This window comes from Chrysoperla carnea, chromosome 2, assembly GCF_905475395.1.
Source record: "Chrysoperla carnea chromosome 2, inChrCarn1.1, whole genome shotgun sequence".
NCBI lineage: Eukaryota > Metazoa > Arthropoda > Insecta > Neuroptera > Chrysopidae > Chrysoperla > Chrysoperla carnea.
The window spans coordinates 91,377,497-91,398,316 of record NC_058338.1 but is presented as its reverse complement, the minus strand read 5'-3'; the positions used below and the strand labels follow the sequence as shown (position 1 = coordinate 91,398,316).

The 20,820-nt window shown below is 29.6% G+C and overlaps 2 protein-coding genes across 5 annotated transcripts; one reads left to right on the top strand and one right to left on the bottom strand.

Moving 5' to 3' along the window:
- Positions 1-1,539: 1,539 nt before the first annotated feature.
- LOC123291884 (spastin) lies at positions 1,540-12,570 on the bottom strand. Of its 4 annotated transcripts, XM_044872324.1 has the most exons (6): positions 12,094-12,570; positions 11,852-12,022; positions 10,028-10,198; positions 5,576-6,052; positions 3,467-4,003; positions 1,546-1,867 (listed from the first exon to the last, which is right to left on the bottom strand). In XM_044872324.1, exons 1-6 carry the CDS (start codon positions 12,560-12,562, stop codon positions 1,704-1,706), a joined length of 1,989 nt encoding a protein of 662 aa, XP_044728259.1. In that variant the 5' UTR covers positions 12,563-12,570; the 3' UTR covers positions 1,546-1,703. The 4 variants fall into 4 exon arrangements, with proteins under 4 accessions (XP_044728262.1, XP_044728260.1, XP_044728261.1 ...); XM_044872325.1 differs by lacking the exon at positions 10,028-10,198 and having other exon boundaries at positions 1,542-1,867; XM_044872326.1 differs by lacking the exon at positions 11,852-12,022 and having other exon boundaries at positions 1,544-1,867.
- Positions 12,571-15,464: 2,894 nt separating this feature from the next.
- On the top strand, positions 15,465-17,962 carry LOC123293047 (probable uridine nucleosidase 2). Its single transcript, XM_044873762.1, has 5 exons — positions 15,465-15,576; positions 15,860-16,097; positions 16,825-16,996; positions 17,062-17,330; positions 17,645-17,962. The coding sequence occupies exons 1-5, from the start codon at positions 15,521-15,523 to the stop codon at positions 17,960-17,962; spliced, it is 1,053 nt and encodes a 350-aa protein (XP_044729697.1). The 5' UTR covers positions 15,465-15,520.
- The last annotated feature ends 2,858 nt before the right edge of the window (positions 17,963-20,820 follow it).

The following is a 20,820-nucleotide window of genomic DNA, read 5'->3' as shown; positions in this document are numbered from 1 at the left end:
AGTCAAAACTTTTTTGTTTTTCAATTGAACTATAAAAAAACTGATTTAATGCCGCTTTTATGCCCTTTTCATATTAATTAGACTGAATTATATAATTTGGTCAATTTCTGGCAAATAATATACAACTTATTTTCGAAAAGCTGATCATAAATATCGTTATTAAAGTATGTAAAAACAAAAATTTATTTCAAAATTATTTTCTTTGAATCCATAAGATTAGTTCAGCCTCAGCTGCTTAATGTTCTAAAACCTGCACTTTGGAAATCAGTATTTCAAATTAGATAGATTTTTTGCCCTCAATAACTTCAAACTAAATTTAAAAGATTGTTTTTTTGAGTTTAATCATGCAACTCAAATTGACAAATTATAAAAAAAATGATTTTATTAAAGGTAACAAATAAGCGTTGGTTGTTTTATTATTTTTTTTAATTTCAAAAAGGCACTGTTGGCAAAGTTTAACAAATAAAATACTTTACAATTTGGAACTAAGGGTCCTTTGAAATTATTAAATTATTTTGATTATTCCAATCATCACCACGGAATAAGCTGAATTTTTGTACAAACCTTTCTTTTGATAGTACAAATTTTGTCTCAAAATTAACATATGGTGAATGCGTTCTTAGATATTCAAGATCAAAGGTTGCAAAAATTAGTATTTTGATAATATCTCGTTTTCTTTGCATTCAATCGTATTTACATTTAGAATAAAAGTTGTTGAGGATAAAATTATCTACAAATTTTACTGAAACTTTTTTTTTTTGTACGTTAAACCATTTTTGAAATAAAGAGCACACAAGATGGAGCGCTCAGCTTAACATACTTTTGTGCTGGATCAATATTTATAAATATAAGGTATAATTATTTTAGCTGAGTAACTAAATTAAATACTCGTATCAATCGTGAATTCCAATCTATTATGCGGTTTTTGACTTAATTATTCATTAAATATTACTTAAATAATTATTTAATATCTTATATTTATAAATATTGATCCTGCACTAAGATGGGTGCTACATCTTCTGCGTCCTCTATTTCAAAAACGGTCCAACGAATAAAAAAAAGGTATCAGACAAAATTTGTAGAAAATTTTATCCTTTACAACTTTAATAATAAATGTTAACATGATTGATGGCAAAGAAAACGAGATATTCTTAAAATACTGTATTTTGCAATCTTTGACCTTGAATATCTAAGGACGCGCAGACTATATGTGACTTTTGAGACAACATTTGTACTATCAAAATAAGGGTTTGTACAAAAATTCAGCTAATTCCGTTAGATTCCGAGGTTGATCACTTTTATTTTACTAAGATGATGTCCAGACAAAGAACATATTAGTCAAGCTAAATAAATTAAAAACGAAAGATATTTTCTACAATTAAACAAATTGAAACCATGTCGACATTTAAAAATTAAAAACATATAAATATGAAGAAAAACTTTGTTTACTGCGTTTTGAGATTATTATTTTTTTTAAATGGTTTATCTATTAGCTAACAATTTTTTTTTTGTAAGTTTCGTTGCCTTCATTTTGTTTTTTTTTTTTTTAGTTTCTAAAAACATAACAAATTAAGATGCGAATAAAACAGAAAAAGCATTTTTTTTTTTACAAAGACCTTTGACCTTTGTTTTACTTGCATCATGCAAAAATTAAATTTTTGTAACAAAAAAATAATAATAATAAATAAACATAAAAAGAAAATTCAGAGTGTCACTTCGCCATACTCTAATGACCATTTCTCGTAAGCAATTAAACTATGCGGTGAAACAGATCGACGAATACGTTTTAATGATTCTAAAAAATCATTTATTGTTATATTACGCACTGAACTTAAATCAACATTTCGCACTTGTTCTGGATCTAATTCTGTGTAGGAAAAATAAAAATTTATTTGAATATATGTAACTATGATGCATTGTGATTTGTAAAGAGTGTCCGAAAATTAGAGCAGGATTTAAATTTTATATCATTTGTCCTATAGTGTTGAAAAAACAAAGACAGTGTGTAACAGGTGGTAGTTAAGGGTTTTTAAAAATGTACATTGAAGAAACTATGGTCAGAATAATGATTTAATTTCATCAAATTTGAAAAATCAGAAGGAAAAGAATATAGTTGACTCTAAAAATCACGGGATTTAACACCACACCATTGGATTATCTCTCTGAGATTTTTGAAGTCTGACGCTTGTGTAACCACCTACTCCTTGAGGACAGAGTATTATCGACAGGATGGGCCATTTTAATCCATACACCTAAGTACCTCGTTTTTTAGTTAACCAATGTTCTGACATCAGATTGGATTTAGCTCTTCGGTTTTCTTTAAGGATGTATGAGCGCCTTGACAATTTTGAAAAGTCTTGATTTTTTTTTAAAGAAGTTGGACTAAGTATAAATCAATTGTGAAAATTTTAGGAGGGGGGGGGGTCCTGATTATTTAAATAAATAAATGACTTCAAAAGTGGCATATTTAAAATTGGTTTTATAGTAAAACGGTAGATGGATGATCTGTTTTCACAGATTTTTTCAAAACTAGTCAGTCGATGGAAATTAAAAAAAATGATTTAAATTAAAATTAAAACCTTAATAAATTATTGAAAACAACAAAAACCGGCTGTGCCCGACTAATTATAAGGATGTATGAGCACGGTAGTGGGGACACAAATTAAATTTCAAATTTGATGGTGAATTATGTTATAACTTAACAATATAATACGAAAAGTAAGAATAAAATTTTTCGAAATCTAGAGTAATTTTCAAAATATCGAAAGCTGAATAATTAAACAAAATTTTCAATTTTCGATATTTTGAAATTTCGTAAACTAAGGCAGATATCAAAAAATTTTATTCTTCTAGCCAATTTCGATTCTAAAAGATAAGAGATAGCATAACACTTTAAATTAGAAAGTTGATCGTGACTAATATTTTTCATCTAAATCATTTTTTCGAAAAACGATAGCTTTCGGAGCAAATGCGACTTAAAAATATGTCATTGTTGCATTTAATCGAAAGAAAACACGTTATCTACGGAAAAATGCTTTAGCCAAAAGTTGTCAAGGGCAATAGAGGACATTCGCCTGTTTTCATGGCTTTGACCTACAATTATCGAAAAACATTAAGCGTATTTTTTTTTCGATTAAATGCAATAATGACATATATTTAAGTCACATTTCCTCCGAAAGCCAGCGTTTGCATTTTTTCAGAACGATAACTCAAGTATGATGCCTACATGCTCATTTAAAAACGTAGCCTTTTTGAAAAAAACCGTAGAGGAAATTTTGGTAGGCTCACTCGCGAAGTTTCAAGTATGTATTCATCATTTAATAAAAACCATGGTGCTATAAATTTTCCGAATCAATTAAAAATTTACAACTTTTGGTTAAAAACCCATGTTTCTGTCGAAATTACTGCCTGTATTAATTTTAGGACACCCTTTATACCTTAATAGGAAATCAAATTTTGGACTTACCTCGAATGGGACCTAGAGCAGCATCTTTTGCCAAAGCCGTTAAATCACTACCAGAATAGCCTTCAGTTAATTGTGACAACCGTTCCAACTGCGCTTCTGTTAATGGAGACGAATGTTTCTCCAATAATCGACGTAACAATTGGACTCGTGTCCGACAATCTGGTAGCGATACATAAATACGTTTTGGGAAACGTCGTAATGCCGCCTCATCTAATTCTTGCGGCCGATTTGTTGCCGCCATAACAATAACACGCTCACCATCTGGATTTGTGGGTAAACCATCAAATTCCACTAAGAATTCAGTTTTTAATCGGCGACTAGCTTCATGCTCGCCACTTGATCGTTCCGATAACAGTGAATCAACTTCATCGATGAATATTATCGAGGGTTGTAATTCTCGAGCAACTGCAAATAGAGCACGAACCAATTTCTCACCTTCACCAACATATTTACTTGTTAAACTTGCTGCACTTATTGAGAAAAATGTTGAACGACTTTGTGTGGCTACTGCGCGAGCTAGTAATGTTTTTCCGTTTCCTATAAGAAAAAAAGTGAAAATGCACTAATCGATTTTTTAAATTGTGAATTTCTAAATAACGACGGGCAATTTCTTGGTAACAAAAGCTACGAATTCTACTCATGGAAGAGTTTTATCATTAAATGACAAAATGTCTCTCTCGTTTCAGAGTGTCCGCTTATTACTAACTAATGACATTTTTCAAAAATTAATATTACATTTTAAGTTGATAGTTAATTTTTTTAAATAAAATTATTTTAAAAAAATATCAAAAATGCCCAAAATGTTAACTCTGAAATTATTGCCAGGCAGGTTAATAAAAAAATTTGATTTTTTTATATTTGTTTAGATATTTAGTCATACTTCGAACTGAAGGGGTTCATTTTGGTCTCTAACCCCATGAATTGTGAATACAAATTCGAAAAAAATATCATAAATAGTACATAAAAAGTACTATTTTTTCATACTATTATTATCCCCCTTACTTCCATCGTTTCCGAGAAAAAAATATTTCAATTGCTTATAACTAGAGAAGGGACAAAGATACCGAGTCATGCCTATACGAAATACGTATTTTTAAATTATTTTCAACTTCTATTTAACTTAATCAGCAAAAATCATCAAAAGTTTTCCCAAAAACCACCATTTTTTCAAAAAATCCGCCAAAAAAGATCGTTCTTGGGTAAATTTTTGTGCACCTTTTTTGGATATTTGTTTTTCATAACTTACGATCATGCCCATCCTCTTATGGTCACGAAGTGTGTACCTCAAAAAAGTTGTTTTCCAAATTGAGGTTTTCATTGTTTCTTTCATGAACACGCCTCCCCTCCAATCCTTTTTACCCCTACCATACTTAATCCATTTCCCTCAGATCTTTTAACATTGTCGAATCTATTCATATTTTTTACGTATAGGGCTCCAATTTAGAAATTTTACCTATTTTGGTTCAGCCGATATCTCTTTCTATCTCTGCGAGGTAATTGTTTATTTTACCATATAATTTTGAAAATAAATCAAAATATTAATAGTCAATTTTGGGATATTGACCTAATTTAAAAAAAAAAAAAACAAGTGAAAACAAGCAAGCTGAGTTAATTGGTGAAATATCCTGTATAGAAAGTGCTGAATATCAGTGCTTGGATTATTTTAAATAAATTAGAAGAGTTAAAAGACACAAATATGGCAGTCGAAATAGAATTTTTGTTTTTCGAGGATGTTTCACAAGATCACTAGATCATCTTTTATAGTTTTAAGAAAATGGACACCAAAGCTTTGTCCTAATTTACGCCATAACAGGTAAACAGTGATGTTTACGAAAAAAATATTTCAAACAAAAGTTGTTACGGAAGACCCAATTGAACTTACTAATACGAACTCAAATTTACGCTCTTTTACGTTCTGAGCACACTATAAAAATTTCAGCTTGATTTCTCTTAGCGTTTTTTGAGTTATCGAAATATTTCTAAGCGTTACAAACTTGGGACTAAAATTAGTATACCTTGATATATATTTCATATATACAGGGTATAAAAACGACTAAACAGAATTTTCTGACCAGAATTCGATTGTAAAATTATTTAAAAAATACTAACCAGGCGGTCCAAAAAGTAATAACCCACGAGCTGGCGAACGTAATCCAGTAAACAATTCCGGTCGTAACGATGGTAAAATCACCATTTCTTGTAACGCTTGTTTCGCCGAATCTTGACCAGCAATATCCTCCCATTGTACACCCGCTCCACCCTCAACAATTTCATCTAATATCACTTGAGCTAATTTTGAATCAATTCCTTTTAGTGTGCTACCCGTAGGTGTTTTACAGCGAGGTGTTCCTGCATTTGAATTCCGTGTAGATGTTGTTGGAGTGACATTACGACTTGTGCGCCGAGCTGGTGATCCACCAGCATTTGGTACAGACAATTGTCGTCGCACAGCTGGTGGGGTTGATGTTAAAACTTTTGAACCAGATGGTCGTGATGGTATACGAGATCCCATGGAACGTGGTAATGTTTGACTTTTTGAAGTTGTGCTTATATGCTTCGCAGGCACCGCTAATTTTCGACCTGATGCTGTAATTAAAATTATACCCATTTTTTTAGCAAAAATTTTAATGTTTCACATTAATTTAAAAATTATTTTATTTTGAATTTCTAAATTTTTGGCCCAATATATTTTTTTACAAGAAATTTTGCAAAATAAACTTGATTATTGTACATATGCGAGATGTGTGTATTATATTTGCTGAAAACTGTATTATTTAATAATTTTTAAAATTTAGGTCAATTCATTTAGGTCATAGTAAATATGAATTAGAAAAATAATCAATAAAATCGATTTGTTATTAAAATTTTTTTTTTTTTGTGTTTAGAAAAATTAAATAGTACTTAAATTTAAAAAAATATGATACATATTAAAAATAAAAATTTATTGAAAAATAAAAATTTTAAAAGTTTGCGAAATTTTTGTCCCATTGAAAGAGAAATTATAATTCGAATTTCTAACTTTGGAGAAAAATAAATTGAATGTATTTAATAATTTAGGAAATGACGAGTTATATAAGGTTTTGAACGGCTTTTTATGAATCACTCTGTACAACATTAAATATTAAACATTAGTAATTTGCATTTATAATTATTTAGAAATGAACTTCTTTTTTGGGTTCAAGGATTTTTCTATGACAATTTCAAATCCTCTATAATATTTTGATGAAAGGACGAGCTTTTTATAAAAGGTTGTTGGAGAAATATGATTAATTGTTAAAATACCTTATCTGTATTGGGATTACAAAAGAATGTTTCGAATAAAAATTTTTTTTTAAATACATTCTATTACTACATTTCCTTTCTCTCTTTTCTTCTAATTAAAATTATTTTTGTTTTGTATTTTTAGAAAAATTAAAGAGTACTTAAAGTTAAAAATATAATACATATTAAAAATGAATATTTATGGAAAAATTAAAATTTTGCAAAGGTTGCGAGATTTTTTTCCATTGGAAGAATAATAATTTGAATTTCTAACTTTCAAGAATTAACAAATTAAATGTATTTAATAATATAGGAAATGACAAGTTACATAAGGTTTTGAAAGGTTTTTAATGAATCACTCTGTACTTTTTTTTATAGGGAAAATTATCTAGAAACATTAGTAATTTGCATTTATAATTATTTTGAGATAAATGAACTTGTTTTTTGGGGTCAAGGACTTTTCTATGAAAATTTCAAACCCTCTATAATATTTGATTTGACTCTGTAGTAATGAAATAATATGATAAATTGTTAAAATACCTTATTTATATTGAGTTTACAAAAGAATGTTCGAATAAAAGTTGTTTGTTTTTTTTAAACCCCAAACCAAAAAGGGAGTGTTATAAATTTGATCGGCATGTGTGTGTGTGTCTGCCTGTTTGTGGTATCGTAGCGCTTAAACGGATGAATCGATCTTGATTTTTTTTGTTTCGTTTTAAAGGTAATTCAATGGAGTGTTCTTAGCTATGTGCGAATTTAGAATTCCGTTTCCGGAACAACTAAAAAATAGGCGATGATCCCCAAAATCGGTTCAGTTTGGAGATGGCTCCAAGGGAAAAGGAAATTTAATGGATTGTGTTCTTAAATAAGTTTCAAGTGTGAATTTAGGGTTCCGTACCCTAAAAATTTGTCGAACGTTTTTCAAATTTTGTAAATTTCACTTGTTTTTTTACACGCTCTGCACACATACAAAAGAAATTGTAAATGTTTCATAGATAGTTTGGTAAGTCTACCGAATGACCTTCTGCACGCGGTTTTTATCTCTACATTGTTTTCTTTGGTGTCGTTTTCTTGAATATCTCTGCTTCTATTGATCGGATTGACGCGAATAAAGAAAAAACAATTGTTTGTTATGAATTTCTGCATTGACCATGAAGGTTATAAAGAAGGAGAAAGATCGCTATGTACTAAAGCATTAGCGCACCTGTCCCTGAAAATTTGTAGAATTTATAGTTCATTTTTCAGCCACCAGCCGCGCTGTCATCAAGAAGTAGTATCTGCGAAGTTAGCTGTTTATGAGTACAAGTAGATGAAGTTAGTTGCATAATGTACAAATTGATATATCATTTCAAATTAGCGCACAACAGCCCGCTTTTATTGATACTACTTAGCGGTCGCAGCGCCTCACTTATTTTATCCATATTTCGGGGACAATATTTTCTATGGCGATCGTTCTCCTTCTTATAACCTTCATGGCATTGACCTTGCCTGGTATCGAACCCTCAACATAGCAAAATAACCTCAAAAAGTCAAGAAAACCACAATAACCTCATATTTCTAACATTTTCTAATAACTTTTTGAAAAATGAAGCAATTGAGTTGCAATTCTGGAAAAAGTTGTAAATTTTGATCTTAGAAAAGTGTGGTAATTTTAGCCCGAAACATAACCTCAATTGTGAAAAAAACAAATTTTTCTGAAAAATTTCAACAGCTCCAACAGTTCAGGCAAATCCTCGGATTTTAACTTTTATTCTTTTAAATTGCAGTTTTTTTATGTACTTTCGGATGGTACCAAAGTTAGAAATTCTGTAATTTACCTTTATTGTAATATTTACAATTATTATCAATAAAATAATTAATTAAATTAATAAATTATAGATAATATTGATTGATTAGTAGTTAAATGATTGTACTAGTTTTTAAGAAGCAAAATTGCAGCTGTTATAGAATACAGTATTTAGTAGGTTAGTTGATTGATTATAACCTTCAAAAATAAAATCAAACGTGTAAATATACAATTAAATAAAATAAAATCAATTGCATTGGAAGATGGATTCATCATTATTCGATGCTCGACCGACTTTTGATTTATTTATCTAGTGTCAAGGACAACCACCACGACACGACTAAACAATATAATATTCAATCAAATCAATAATCCAAGATTTGTAGGTGCACAATTATTTAGAAAATTTAAAAAAAATTTAATTCATGAATGCGATAGAAGAATTTATAAGGGTCAACCCTAATAGCTCAGTTGGTTAAATCGTAACCAATTCTATTCGCGGTATGCCTAGAGTAACGGGTTCGATTCCGGCTGTTACAACAAAAATTAATTTAATTAATTGTTGTGATGGGCTGGTATAGTGCCTACGGGCGTTAGGAGGTGCACTCAGCCTCTCAAAATAATTGAGGAGCTGATAAATGGAATTATCGGCGGAAAAGGTGATAAAACACATATCTGGTATCACAATGACCTCTATAACCTAAGTTTGTTCTTTACGGACAGCCAATATAACCTATTTCCCTAAAGTTTTAGGTTTTTGCAGTTCCTTTTGTTTTATTTATTGGACTCGATGGAATTATCGGAACACAACAACAAAGCAAATGTAATGGTCATACAAATATTAGATGAGAATTTTTTAATAACTGGTTTCAGTAATAAATTCTTCGAATTATTAATTTTATATTATAAATGGCTGCACACACCTTTGTTCAGCACTGAAATTTTTTTAAAACATTTTCACTTGAAAAAAAAAAAAAAAAACCAACAATCAAAGCGATAGAAAAAATTCACCATTAAAAATGTATTATTTACAACGAAATTTGTATTGCATTTGGTAATTTTAAAGGACTCTCAAAAATTAAATCGAAGAAAACTTTCATAACAACCTTAAATCGGAATGGATTATTAATTAACGACCCTGAAGATCAAGGTTGCTGGGCTAAACGTTATTGTAGCTTTCCGCCTCCATCGAGCAGAAATATAGTATACACACCACGGGAACAAGTAAAGAATGTCTCAGTAGATCTTATGTTTGTTACCCTCATCTTGAACATGAGATCTTACACATTCTTTACTTTTTCTCCCTAATATAATATACTCTTTTGATCTCCGATTTTTTCTTCAAGTGTGATACCTTAAGAGAGTCCTTTTAAATTTATGTTAACAAATTAAAAGAAAGAAACCGAAAAAAGATCCCAAGATATGATTAAAGAATAATATAATACATAAAAGAAAAAAAGAAATAGAAAAGTAAAAAAATGATAAAAAAAAAAAGAAAAATAAATAAAAAATACCTGAAGGCTTGAAAACAACTTTTCTATTTTCTACATTTTGTTTAACAGTTGTGGTAGTACCTTCTGTAAGTGTTTGTAAACGAGGTGTTGGATTTGTTCGTCTATTCGTGTACGATACATTATTTGTTTCAGGTTTTTCCAAACGGAGCTTCGATAACTCCAAAAGTGATTCTACGCATACAACAATATTATAGATAAACATGCTAAAGAACTAAAGAAAATTTGTTATGTTAACAATTTTGAATTATACAATGAAATAAATGTTTCAGAAATAAATTTCGAATGATTACGATTATGAAATGAAAAAACTATCCGATGATCCCCATTCTATTCCCTTAAAAAAAGTGTCCAAATTTACAGTGAATTACAATGGATATTTGAATTTATTCTACTTAAAACTCCGAGTTCCCAATTTAAGAGTATTAAGAGAAAACTTCTCAGTTAAAAATCTTATCTTGCTTAAAATTAAAAATAAATGAGTTATACAGAAAACAAAAATTCACGACCATCTCTTTTCGGGTCTAAATCAGAAATATCGATCCTAAGAAAAAATTGATAAGGACCAAAATTGTAGGAAATATAATTTCAAATAACTTTGGTAATTGCCATTTTTCGAGTGAAATTGAAAATAAACGAGTTATTCAATAAACAAAAATTCACTCCCTCTTTTTGGGTATAAATCGAAAAATACCGATACCGATCTTAGGGAAAAACTGATAAAAATCAAAATTGTAAGAAACTCGCCCGGGAAGTCTATGCTAAGGCCGGCTCATGAAGCGTTTTCGAAAGACAATTCGTTAAAAACGACCTATAACATGGAAGAGCATAATTTAAAGAAAAATTCAATAATAGGGGAGCCCAAGAGGGGATTTGTGTAGTAACTCGAGTGCGTCAGATTAACATATGAGAAGTTTCTTAAATCTTTCTTAGTACCTCCTCCAAATATTAGCTCTAAATATGTAGGGTGCGTAAGACAGACGAGATCAGATTAGTAAAAAAGAAATTGCGATAGGTGAATTAACTCGAGGGTGTCATATTAAGATATGGTGGGATAATTACATGCTAAAAAATGTACATTTCAATAATCTGATGATTTAAGAGTGACGCAAGGTAATGGGAAGCCTGCAAAGTTGCGTTACCCGTAGTAGCTCGAGCGCGATCCAAATTCTGCATGTAATTAATCAACCATATCTTAATCTGGCGTGCTCGAGTTAATTCATCTATCGCAATTTCTTTTTTACTAATTTGATCGTTAGCTCTACGCCTCCCCCCCTCCCACATTATTAATTTCCAAGGAAACCCTCATATGTAAATCTGATGCGCTCGAGTTAATACACAAATTTCCTCTTGGGCTCCCCTATTACAATCGATCAACCAACAGGTTTCAACTTTTGTTTATAGCATCCGAGGAAACCGTATTTTGTCAAAATTTGTTGAAAAAATTAAACGCTATTATTTCCAGGACATTTTTGACCAAATGGTAATAAATATTTTAGCAACTTTTATTTGAAACATTTCGGAAATTGAATGGAAGTTCGTCAGAATAGAAAATAAGAAAAAAAATGTTTTTACAGTGATATTTCATCAAAATGTTTCGTTTAAAAGTTGTAAATCGCTAAAGAATATTAATTTCTCGGTAATGAAATTATTTCAAATAATGGCGGAAGATTTTTCATATGGAGGGAGCACAAATGAGAATAATGTAGAATAAATTCAAAAATGAATTAATGATAAAAACTGTAACAAAATATCTACAAAAATTACATAACTAGCCAAAAACTTTCAAGCCATTAAAAAAAAAATTGTTAACAAAAATCAAACAACCTAAAAAGTTGAGTCGATCTCGTGCCATCGCTAAATTCGTTTGCATTTTATCATGAAGACGTTGAGCACGCTCCCAAACTTCACCACGTCCACCCCAACATTGTACAGCAATACCCAATTCTAATTCACCAATACCTTTACGATATAAATCTATAGCCAATTCCTTTTGTCCTAAAAACAAAACCCACATTCAAATAAACGATTCACATATATGAAAATAAATTAAAAGAATGACAAACAACCTTCATTTTCTTCATCGATTTTCAAAGCTTTCGATATGAATTCGAACGCCCTCCGATGATGATGTTTCTGCTTAGCTAGTAACGGATCACCAGGTCCTGGACCTGAACTCTTATGGTTTTGTTGTGGCATTTCAATTAAGTCTTGAACAAGCTCAGTGGTAACACCGTCACCACGTTCATTCACCACAACCAACAATGATTTAGAACACTCTTGTTTAACAGGTTTGTAAAGGAATCGGGAAGTACTTGTGTATAAATATTTTAAAATAATAAAAACTTGATATAACAATGAACGTAAAACATTAAATAAAAAGATTACAGGAAACGATACAATATACAAATTACGTTTATGAACATTTGTGTATGGATCATGGGCACATGATATAATATTTTTTGATGTTGATTCTGAATCATTGCTGCTGTTACGTTTTTTATTTGACGATTTACAACTTTGCACCTTTCGCACCATCAGGAAGCCATGACAATAACTTGTCATATTATTTTTATTAACACACAGGGCGTTCAAACCCAATAAAAATAAAATACACTAAATCAACGATTTTTTTACATTTAAAATTTTGAAAAATAAAAAACCTTTTATTGCAAGGACAACAAACACTTGATTTGTTCAGCTAACAGAAACACAACTAAAATAAAAATAAATTGAAATAAAAGGATTTTATTACGATTGAATAATGCATTTTTACCTATATGGGAATATTGCAATAACAGGGGGATCAAATAGATGTCAATACTCTTTTCCATATTTACATAACTTGTTCTAACATTTCTGACTATATTTAAAAGATAGATAATACGTAAACATGTAACGAGTTTTGATAAAATTATCACCATAAAATTATTATATAAATTGATATAATAAAATGTTTTGAAAAAATAGATATTTCAAAGAAACTTGAAAAAGTTGTATAAAAGTATCTATGCATAAATAATATATAAACAGCTGTATAAAGTATAATCATTAATCAACTATATAGATTATTAATTTTTGGAGATAGGAAAACTCGAATCTTTCAAATAAAAGTTATTTCTTTTTATATTTGATTCATTTTCATATTTAAATATGGATATTTAAATCCACATTTTTAACTCTCATTCCCTAAAAGATCGTACAAACCCTCGTAGAAATATTTAAGATAAAAGACTTAAAAAATCTTACTAAAACAAAATAAGAGTTTTTCAGAATTAGTAAAAATCTTTCCAAAAGGGAATGACAAGTGCGTTCTATATTTTGTCGGTATTCTCTCTGTTCCTTGCTTCTTTACTAATTCGATTGATCATTCTATCTTCTCTTACGCTCTTCCGCATCCGTTTATGCCTCTGCCCTTTTATATATCTGGAATATTTCTTCAATGTAATCTTACTACCTTGATATCTTACCTTTATAATGACTTAATGGAGGTTTCTACTTTTTATAAACACTTTGGGAAGTCAATAAACCGTTTACATTCGTATTATCCATAAACTTCTACTACTGGACTACACAGAAAAATTATCAAATTCATATTAGAAAAAAAGTCTGATGATAAATTCTAGAAAAATTTATTAATATTATTATTAATAGCATTTATATAATTCTAATATGAATCGAGAAGTTCTAAATTTTGCACTAACTCCGTTTTATTTCAGGGAGTAACCATAGTAACGACACACTACTTTATTAATATAATTGTATGGATGGACATATAGGATCTATGGATTGTATACAGGGTGGACCATTTAAATCTATTATGGCTAATAACTAGTTTTGTAGTTAACCATTTAAAAAAAAGAGGCGGCCACCACTAATTTAGTTTTCGAAAATTTTCGAAAGTATTTTCTAGATTTTTTTTTCGAGAATATTTCACAAGGTTACTAGTTGAAGCTATTTACAAATTTTCAACTCCCTATCGTTTATAGTTTTGGGGAAAATGGACACCACAATTTTGTCCTAATTTGTGTCCTGACGAGTAAACAGTGACGTTTACGAAAAAATGTTTCAAACAAAAGTTGATTATTTTTTTATAAGAAAAATTTTTTACCCTTAAACTTTTGTGCTATCTCTAATGGTTTACAAGATGGGTCTTACGGGTCCAAGACCCAATTGACCTATTTGCTAAAGTACGGACTTAGCCTCACTTTATACGTCCTGAACATGCTATCAAAATTTTGTTCATAGCATCTATATTTTTAAGCGTTACAACCTTGGAACTAAACTTAGTATACCTTGATATATATATTACATATATACAGGGTAAAAAATAATAGACCTTTTTCACAGAGAGAAAACAGACAATGAAAATCATTAAAATTCAAATTGGCGAAAACAATCCGGAAACACACGAAGTTATACGAATGGCGCTGTGACGTCAGTTTGTCTGGTGAATTTTATTAATTATCATCGTTGATGACGATGAAAAATCGCGCATAAAAATATATCGGGCGTGTTTTGTGCCTCTGTGCCCAAATACTACTTCAAAACAGCCAGAAAAACTTTATTTTTCCGTTTCCAATGGATATGGCTATTAGAAAAAAATCTAATTACTATTGTTGCGAAGATCATTTTGTAGTAAGTACAGCACGAATATTATCATTGTCATGATGAACATTTTCTTTTACTATACATGATGAAATTTACCAAAATTCAACATGCTACAAAAGTCCCCATAGCTCTCCCTCGAAGACCTAACAATTTTTTTTTATGAAATTTTATTAATCACATTTTTTTTCTAGAATACTACGCATTTTCTTATTAAAATTAGAACTCACAAAGTTGTTATTACTTCATGAACTTCAAGTGCAATGAACCTGTCATTTTGCACTAAAAACTCCCATACCATAAAAATAGTTATTTTGGGTAGATTTCCTTCATCTGCCTTTGAAACTCCTGGATCGATTTTTTGTGGCATTTAATTTTCACTTTCAGAAATGATATAATATAGACAATACCCCTAAAGTTGATATTAACGATATATTAATTCGACTGTTGACACTGTTTTATTGTCATTGCTTGTCGAATTGACGTCACAGATCACGGGCGGTGGAGCAAAAAAACCGTTTTAACTTATTTCAAATATTGTGACTTTTTTACAAATTTTTTATAGTGTTTTTATTGTTAAAAATGCGTAATTTTTGAGTTACTCTACTTGACCTTTATTTTCATAAAAAATTAACAAAAAGCATTTCTGTTTTTCATGAAAAAGGTCTATTTCGGTTATTTGTAATAACTTAAAATTATTGTGAAATAATTAAATTGTTTATACATTTAAAAAAATTATGTCATTGAAAGTCGAGATCAAATAAGTAACCTTTAACATTCTAACTAGACAATTCATGGATATGATAAAATTGATTTGTTTTCACGATAAAGTAAAAATAGTTCTTTAGAAAATATTGTTAGTGTTAGACACTTGAAAAATACTCAAAAATGGTTAATCAAATAACAATATATCTAATAAGTTCAATTATTGTAATCGCTAGCTGGTGCGTAAAAAAATGAGCTTAATATAACGATTTTTTGTGATCCTGGCGGAAAGAATATTTGAAGAAAGAATAAATCTTAGAAACTCTGAAAAAGTTTTAGGAACTCTGAATTTCTCAACGTTTTTGGACTGTCTTAATTCAGAAATATTCAGACTTAAGAAGTCAAACGTTGAGAAATTTAGAATTCCAAAGACTTTTTCAGAGTTTCTAAGAATTATATTAAGACTTAAACTCTTTCTACAAATATTTTTTCCACCAGGATATTTGTGATTTTTTTTTGCAGCACGGAAATCATAGATAAAAATTTAAATTATATACGTAATTTAAAACATCATAAAATTATAATTGATACGGATTCTGGTGGGGATGATGCAGTAGCAATATTGTCGGCAATTAAATTTTTGGAAACAGAAAAAATCGATTCAAAAATAATTGCTATAACTTGCGTTCGGGGAAATACTAAATTAAAACACGTAAAACAGAACGTATTGAAAACATTAAAAATTGCAAATAATTTACAGGTAAGATGAGATAATTACGCATGATTCGTCCATGCTCTCATTTAGCAAATATAGGTACAGGGTGTCCTTAGCTTAGCTCAAATAAACAAGTCGATTTAGCTAAATATGCCCTAGTAAAAGCTGCTCCGTTTTGGCACTCTATGCTCTTGAAGTTGAAATTAATTAATTATATATTAAACTAGATGTGAACTACTCGCTTCGCTGGGCAACTTCAATTTTAAATACAAAGGTTATTGTGCAGTTAACTTTCATTTCATTTGCCGCCACTTATCCTTCTATTGTTCACAATTTAATCGATATTATTATTTTGGTGCGGAACCCTAATTTTTTAATATACACATTATGCCCTTTTATTTGAAATCAGACTTGGTTACAGTTGAAAATATTCGATCGTTCATTCTCATTTCTACTACCCCCCCCTCCCCGCAATCCCCTTTCGCCGGGGTGACAGTTTTGTAATGTACACGTCATGCTCTTTTAATTGATACTCCACTTGGGTATATTCGATCGTTCATTTCCACTTTTCATTTTCAATTGTTTATAACTTTTGAAATTTTTTATGTGCAGAACAACGCTTCTGTCCCACTTTTCTAGACATCATTCCGAATCCAACGAGCTACCACACGTATTTTTACGACCATTATTTCTATATTTGGCTGATCACAAATAGAAGTAATGTGAAGTTGAAAATTTGATTTTCGTTGAATAATGTCGTTATTTTTCTTAGATACCGGTTTATAGTGGAGCAGAAACCAGTTTATTACATGATATTGAGTCTGAAGAATACTATGGCGTTGATGGATTAGGTGATTTCAAGTTCTCGAATCCACCAGATATAAATCTCATTAAAACAGAACATGCAGTACTTGCATTGATTCGACTCGTGAAGGAAAATCCGGGTAAAAATTCATTAAAAATATAATTCTTTTTTAAACGATTCTAAAAGGTTATATGTAATTTTCAGGCGAAATCAGTTTAATGGCGCTTGGTCCGTTAACAAATATTGCACTAGCTATTCGACTGGATCCAACATTCAGAAAAAATTTAAAACATTTACTTATATTGGGAGGATCAGTAAGTGGTTACGGTAATACACCACCAAATATTGAATTTAATTTTTTCTGTGATCCGGAATCGGCACATATTGTGTTTAATACAACGGAGGATGAAAGCATTTCACCATTAATTATTCTTCCATGGGATACAATTATGCTTCATGGTGATATTGAAATGGTAATTTAATGTAATTTAGCCGTCACTAGCTGTGAACTACCCGCTTCACTAGGCAACTTCAATTTTAAATAACCTTCACACTACATATGCCGTCACTTATCCTCCTTTTATTCACAATTTCAGAGACTATATTTTACCGATATATTCTCTGACAATTTTTTGAAGCATTTTTATAGATAAAATTTATTTATCTAATTTCAAGCATATGTCAACTTGCGAATGAACACTTATAGTTCTTTTTTCTATCGCTAGATAGAGTCTTTCTTAGCATTAAAATCCTATAAAGCCTAGTTAACACTAAGTATTTTTTTTAGGAATGGCGAAGAAATATGTTAGGATCAATAAATAGTACTGCAATCGATTATTTAAATAAAGCGGAACGTATTGCAAAACGACATTATGAATTAAAATGGCAATGTTCTGATGGATATTTATTATCAACAGCACTAAATCCAAAAATTGTCACAGCTGCTGAACGATATTATGCATCGATAGTAATTCAAGGAGAATTACGTGGTGGTGTAATAGCTGATAAAAATCATGTATTACAACGTTATAAGAATACAATTGTTATTACTCAGGTCGATATGGATGCTTTTAAACAACATTTATTAACTTATTTATCTAAGTAATGTACAACAATAAATGATTATTTATTAAAAGTTTTTATAAAAATTATAGTATTGATAATAAATTAAAACACTGTATTTTACTTTAGTCGACAGGTTGTTTCAGATAGAAAAAGGTCGGAAGGTAATGAAACATTAAGGAATATGTTGTTTGGGGGTAATTTACATTTTCTCAAGTTTTGGGCCTCAAGGATTCTGGGCGAAAAGAGGAGGATGAGGGAGGGATGAAGACGCTTACATTCGGGGTTTTTTTTTCCATTTAAAAAATATGCTAGTGTAGCACCACTTTATCATAAATTGACAGTGAGACATTCAGGCTTCCGTAGATTCAACATTTAACTGTTGCTGGATTCGAACTAAGTAGTCTAAGTAGTAATCACTAAAATAATAAATTATATATCCACGCCTCTACAGCCTCCACAACCCTGCCTTTTAAAAGCCACTCATATAAGTTTGAATTTTCATTTCTTTTTTCGAAAAAATCGTTGTTTTTAATTTTAATGATCCCACACTGAATTAGAATTTTTGGGAAATTTCTAGTTGTGTTTGGACCTATTCCAAAAAAGATTTTTAAGAGTTGGCAATATTGAGTGGTTAACTCGTAAATACACTTACTTCTATTCCTAGTGAAATCAATTAACTGTGGGGCATGGGCTTGTTTAGGAGAAAATGCGCATTATAAAATAACGCCCGGTTTTTCTGTGAATTTGTTATTAAAACTTAGTAGCGTCACCGTAAAAAGCCAAACATAGTTTAGCTTTTTATTCTCAAGATTGATTTTGACAGTAGTCAAAATCAAAAAATGTATATTCAACCAATCCAAAATTGACAATCATATTCAGCATCCATTATGGATATAGTTGTTTATTTACCATTACCTTTTCTTTTTTATGTCGCTCATTTTTAAAATTTGACGCTAGGTATAAGTCAGCTTTTTTCAGCTAAGTGTTATTAAGGGTCAGTATGTTGTTAAATCTTATTAAATTGAAAATTTTTTTGAAAATATTTTTATTAATGAATAAGTTGATAAATTATATACACAATAATAAAAACGGTTTTCTTTGTTTTAAATAATCACATATAAATAAATACTTCCAACAATTTAAAAATCGATAATTTAACGAACAAAAAGTTAACAATACAAAAAAAAAAAAACAAAATATACTCTATGGTATATTTTTTTTATCTCTTTTCTCGTTTACAAGTACTTTGGTACAAATTAATTAATTTTTGTGTAAAAAAAAGAAAGAAAAGATTTTTTTAAATCTTAAATACGTACAAAAATAATGATTAAATGTATTAATTAATTGACTTTTTTTAAATTAAAAAAATTCTTTAAATAATTTGAGTATTGAAAATATTAACTACAGTTTACTATTTTTTTTTTTAATAAAAAATGTTTAAGTTTAAATTAAACTTTTTAACCTTCAATGGCAATGACACAGGTGTCTAAAACACTGTTTCCACTGTTTCCACTGTATTCGTTTGCTATTCAAAAGAGAAAAAATAAATTTACGAATATTAATTTTTAAAAATCTTAAAAAGGATAAAAATCAATAATACAATGCAGTTGATTATATTCTTTGAATGTGAAAAAAGCACTCGAAAATACAGACCCTTTTCTATCAACTAGAAAGCTACTCACTAGAAATTCGTGTGCGTTCATAAGTGTCAATTACCGTTTCATTCTCTCTCTTGGAAGAAAAACATAGAAGAAAAATTCCATTATTTTCATTTTAAAATTATTTTTTCTATTTAATAAATTGACACTTTAAGATAATTTACACCTGTGTACTATTAGCGCCATTTATTATCAATTTCCGCTCACACTCTATAAATTTTCTAAGTCTATGGTAAAACTTAAGTTTTGTTAAGAATATTTTTATAAAATAATTTTGATTATACGAATATTAAAATTGGACATTTTAATTTTTTTAAATATTTTATTCATAGTTAGTGTAAAAAATATAACTATTGTAAAATAATCCGAGGAATTTAATTTTACAGTGCCTCGAGCTGGGAACTCTAAAAAACACTTTCGATTAAATTACGTTTCGGCTAAAAATCGTCTTTGTATTAACAAAGAGTAAAATATTTATTAGAAATGGACAACTTATACGACAATGGGAAAATTGTACAAAAGGAGTGCTGTATATATATTTTTCGTAAGTTGACTGGTTAGAATTCATTTGCAAATAAATTCGACTTTAAAGTTGACCATAACTAATTTTCATTAAAATGATTATATTAAAACATACCTTTTGTAGCTAAATGAAAGTAATCTTCAAAAAATAACTAAAAATTTCGTATTTTCCGGGAAAACACGGTTACTCAGTTCGCAAAACGTGGGATTCGTTATTTGCCGATTCTAAATGAGTCGTTATGAATATGGACGTATAATGGTGGCTCTTCGTGACATCTATTGACGACGAAATAAAGTCAATTTCCGAGACATTCAAATTGGTATTTGTGTAGAGACATTTAAATGGTTCTTATATTATTGATAAAATTTGTGCATTTTTTACTCAAAAAATATCGAGTAAAGCTCGGTCATCCAGTTACTGATCCATTAATCTCATTCAGAATAACCAATGTTGACCCGTATAAAGTGGTTACGTTGCGAACTGGATATTTTAAGATACAAAAATCAGGTATCTTGATACTTTTTCGTAAATTATTACTATTTAGTTATCCCAAGTTCCTAAATTATTTATAAAGCAATACGTGGATATATTTTTTTGCGTATATTGTCTGCCCCCTGTATCTAGATACTAAAGTAATCACAGGTAATATTTTACTAAAAAATATGTTACGTAAAAAAAAAAACAAATATTCTTTTAAAAATATTATAAATAAATGCA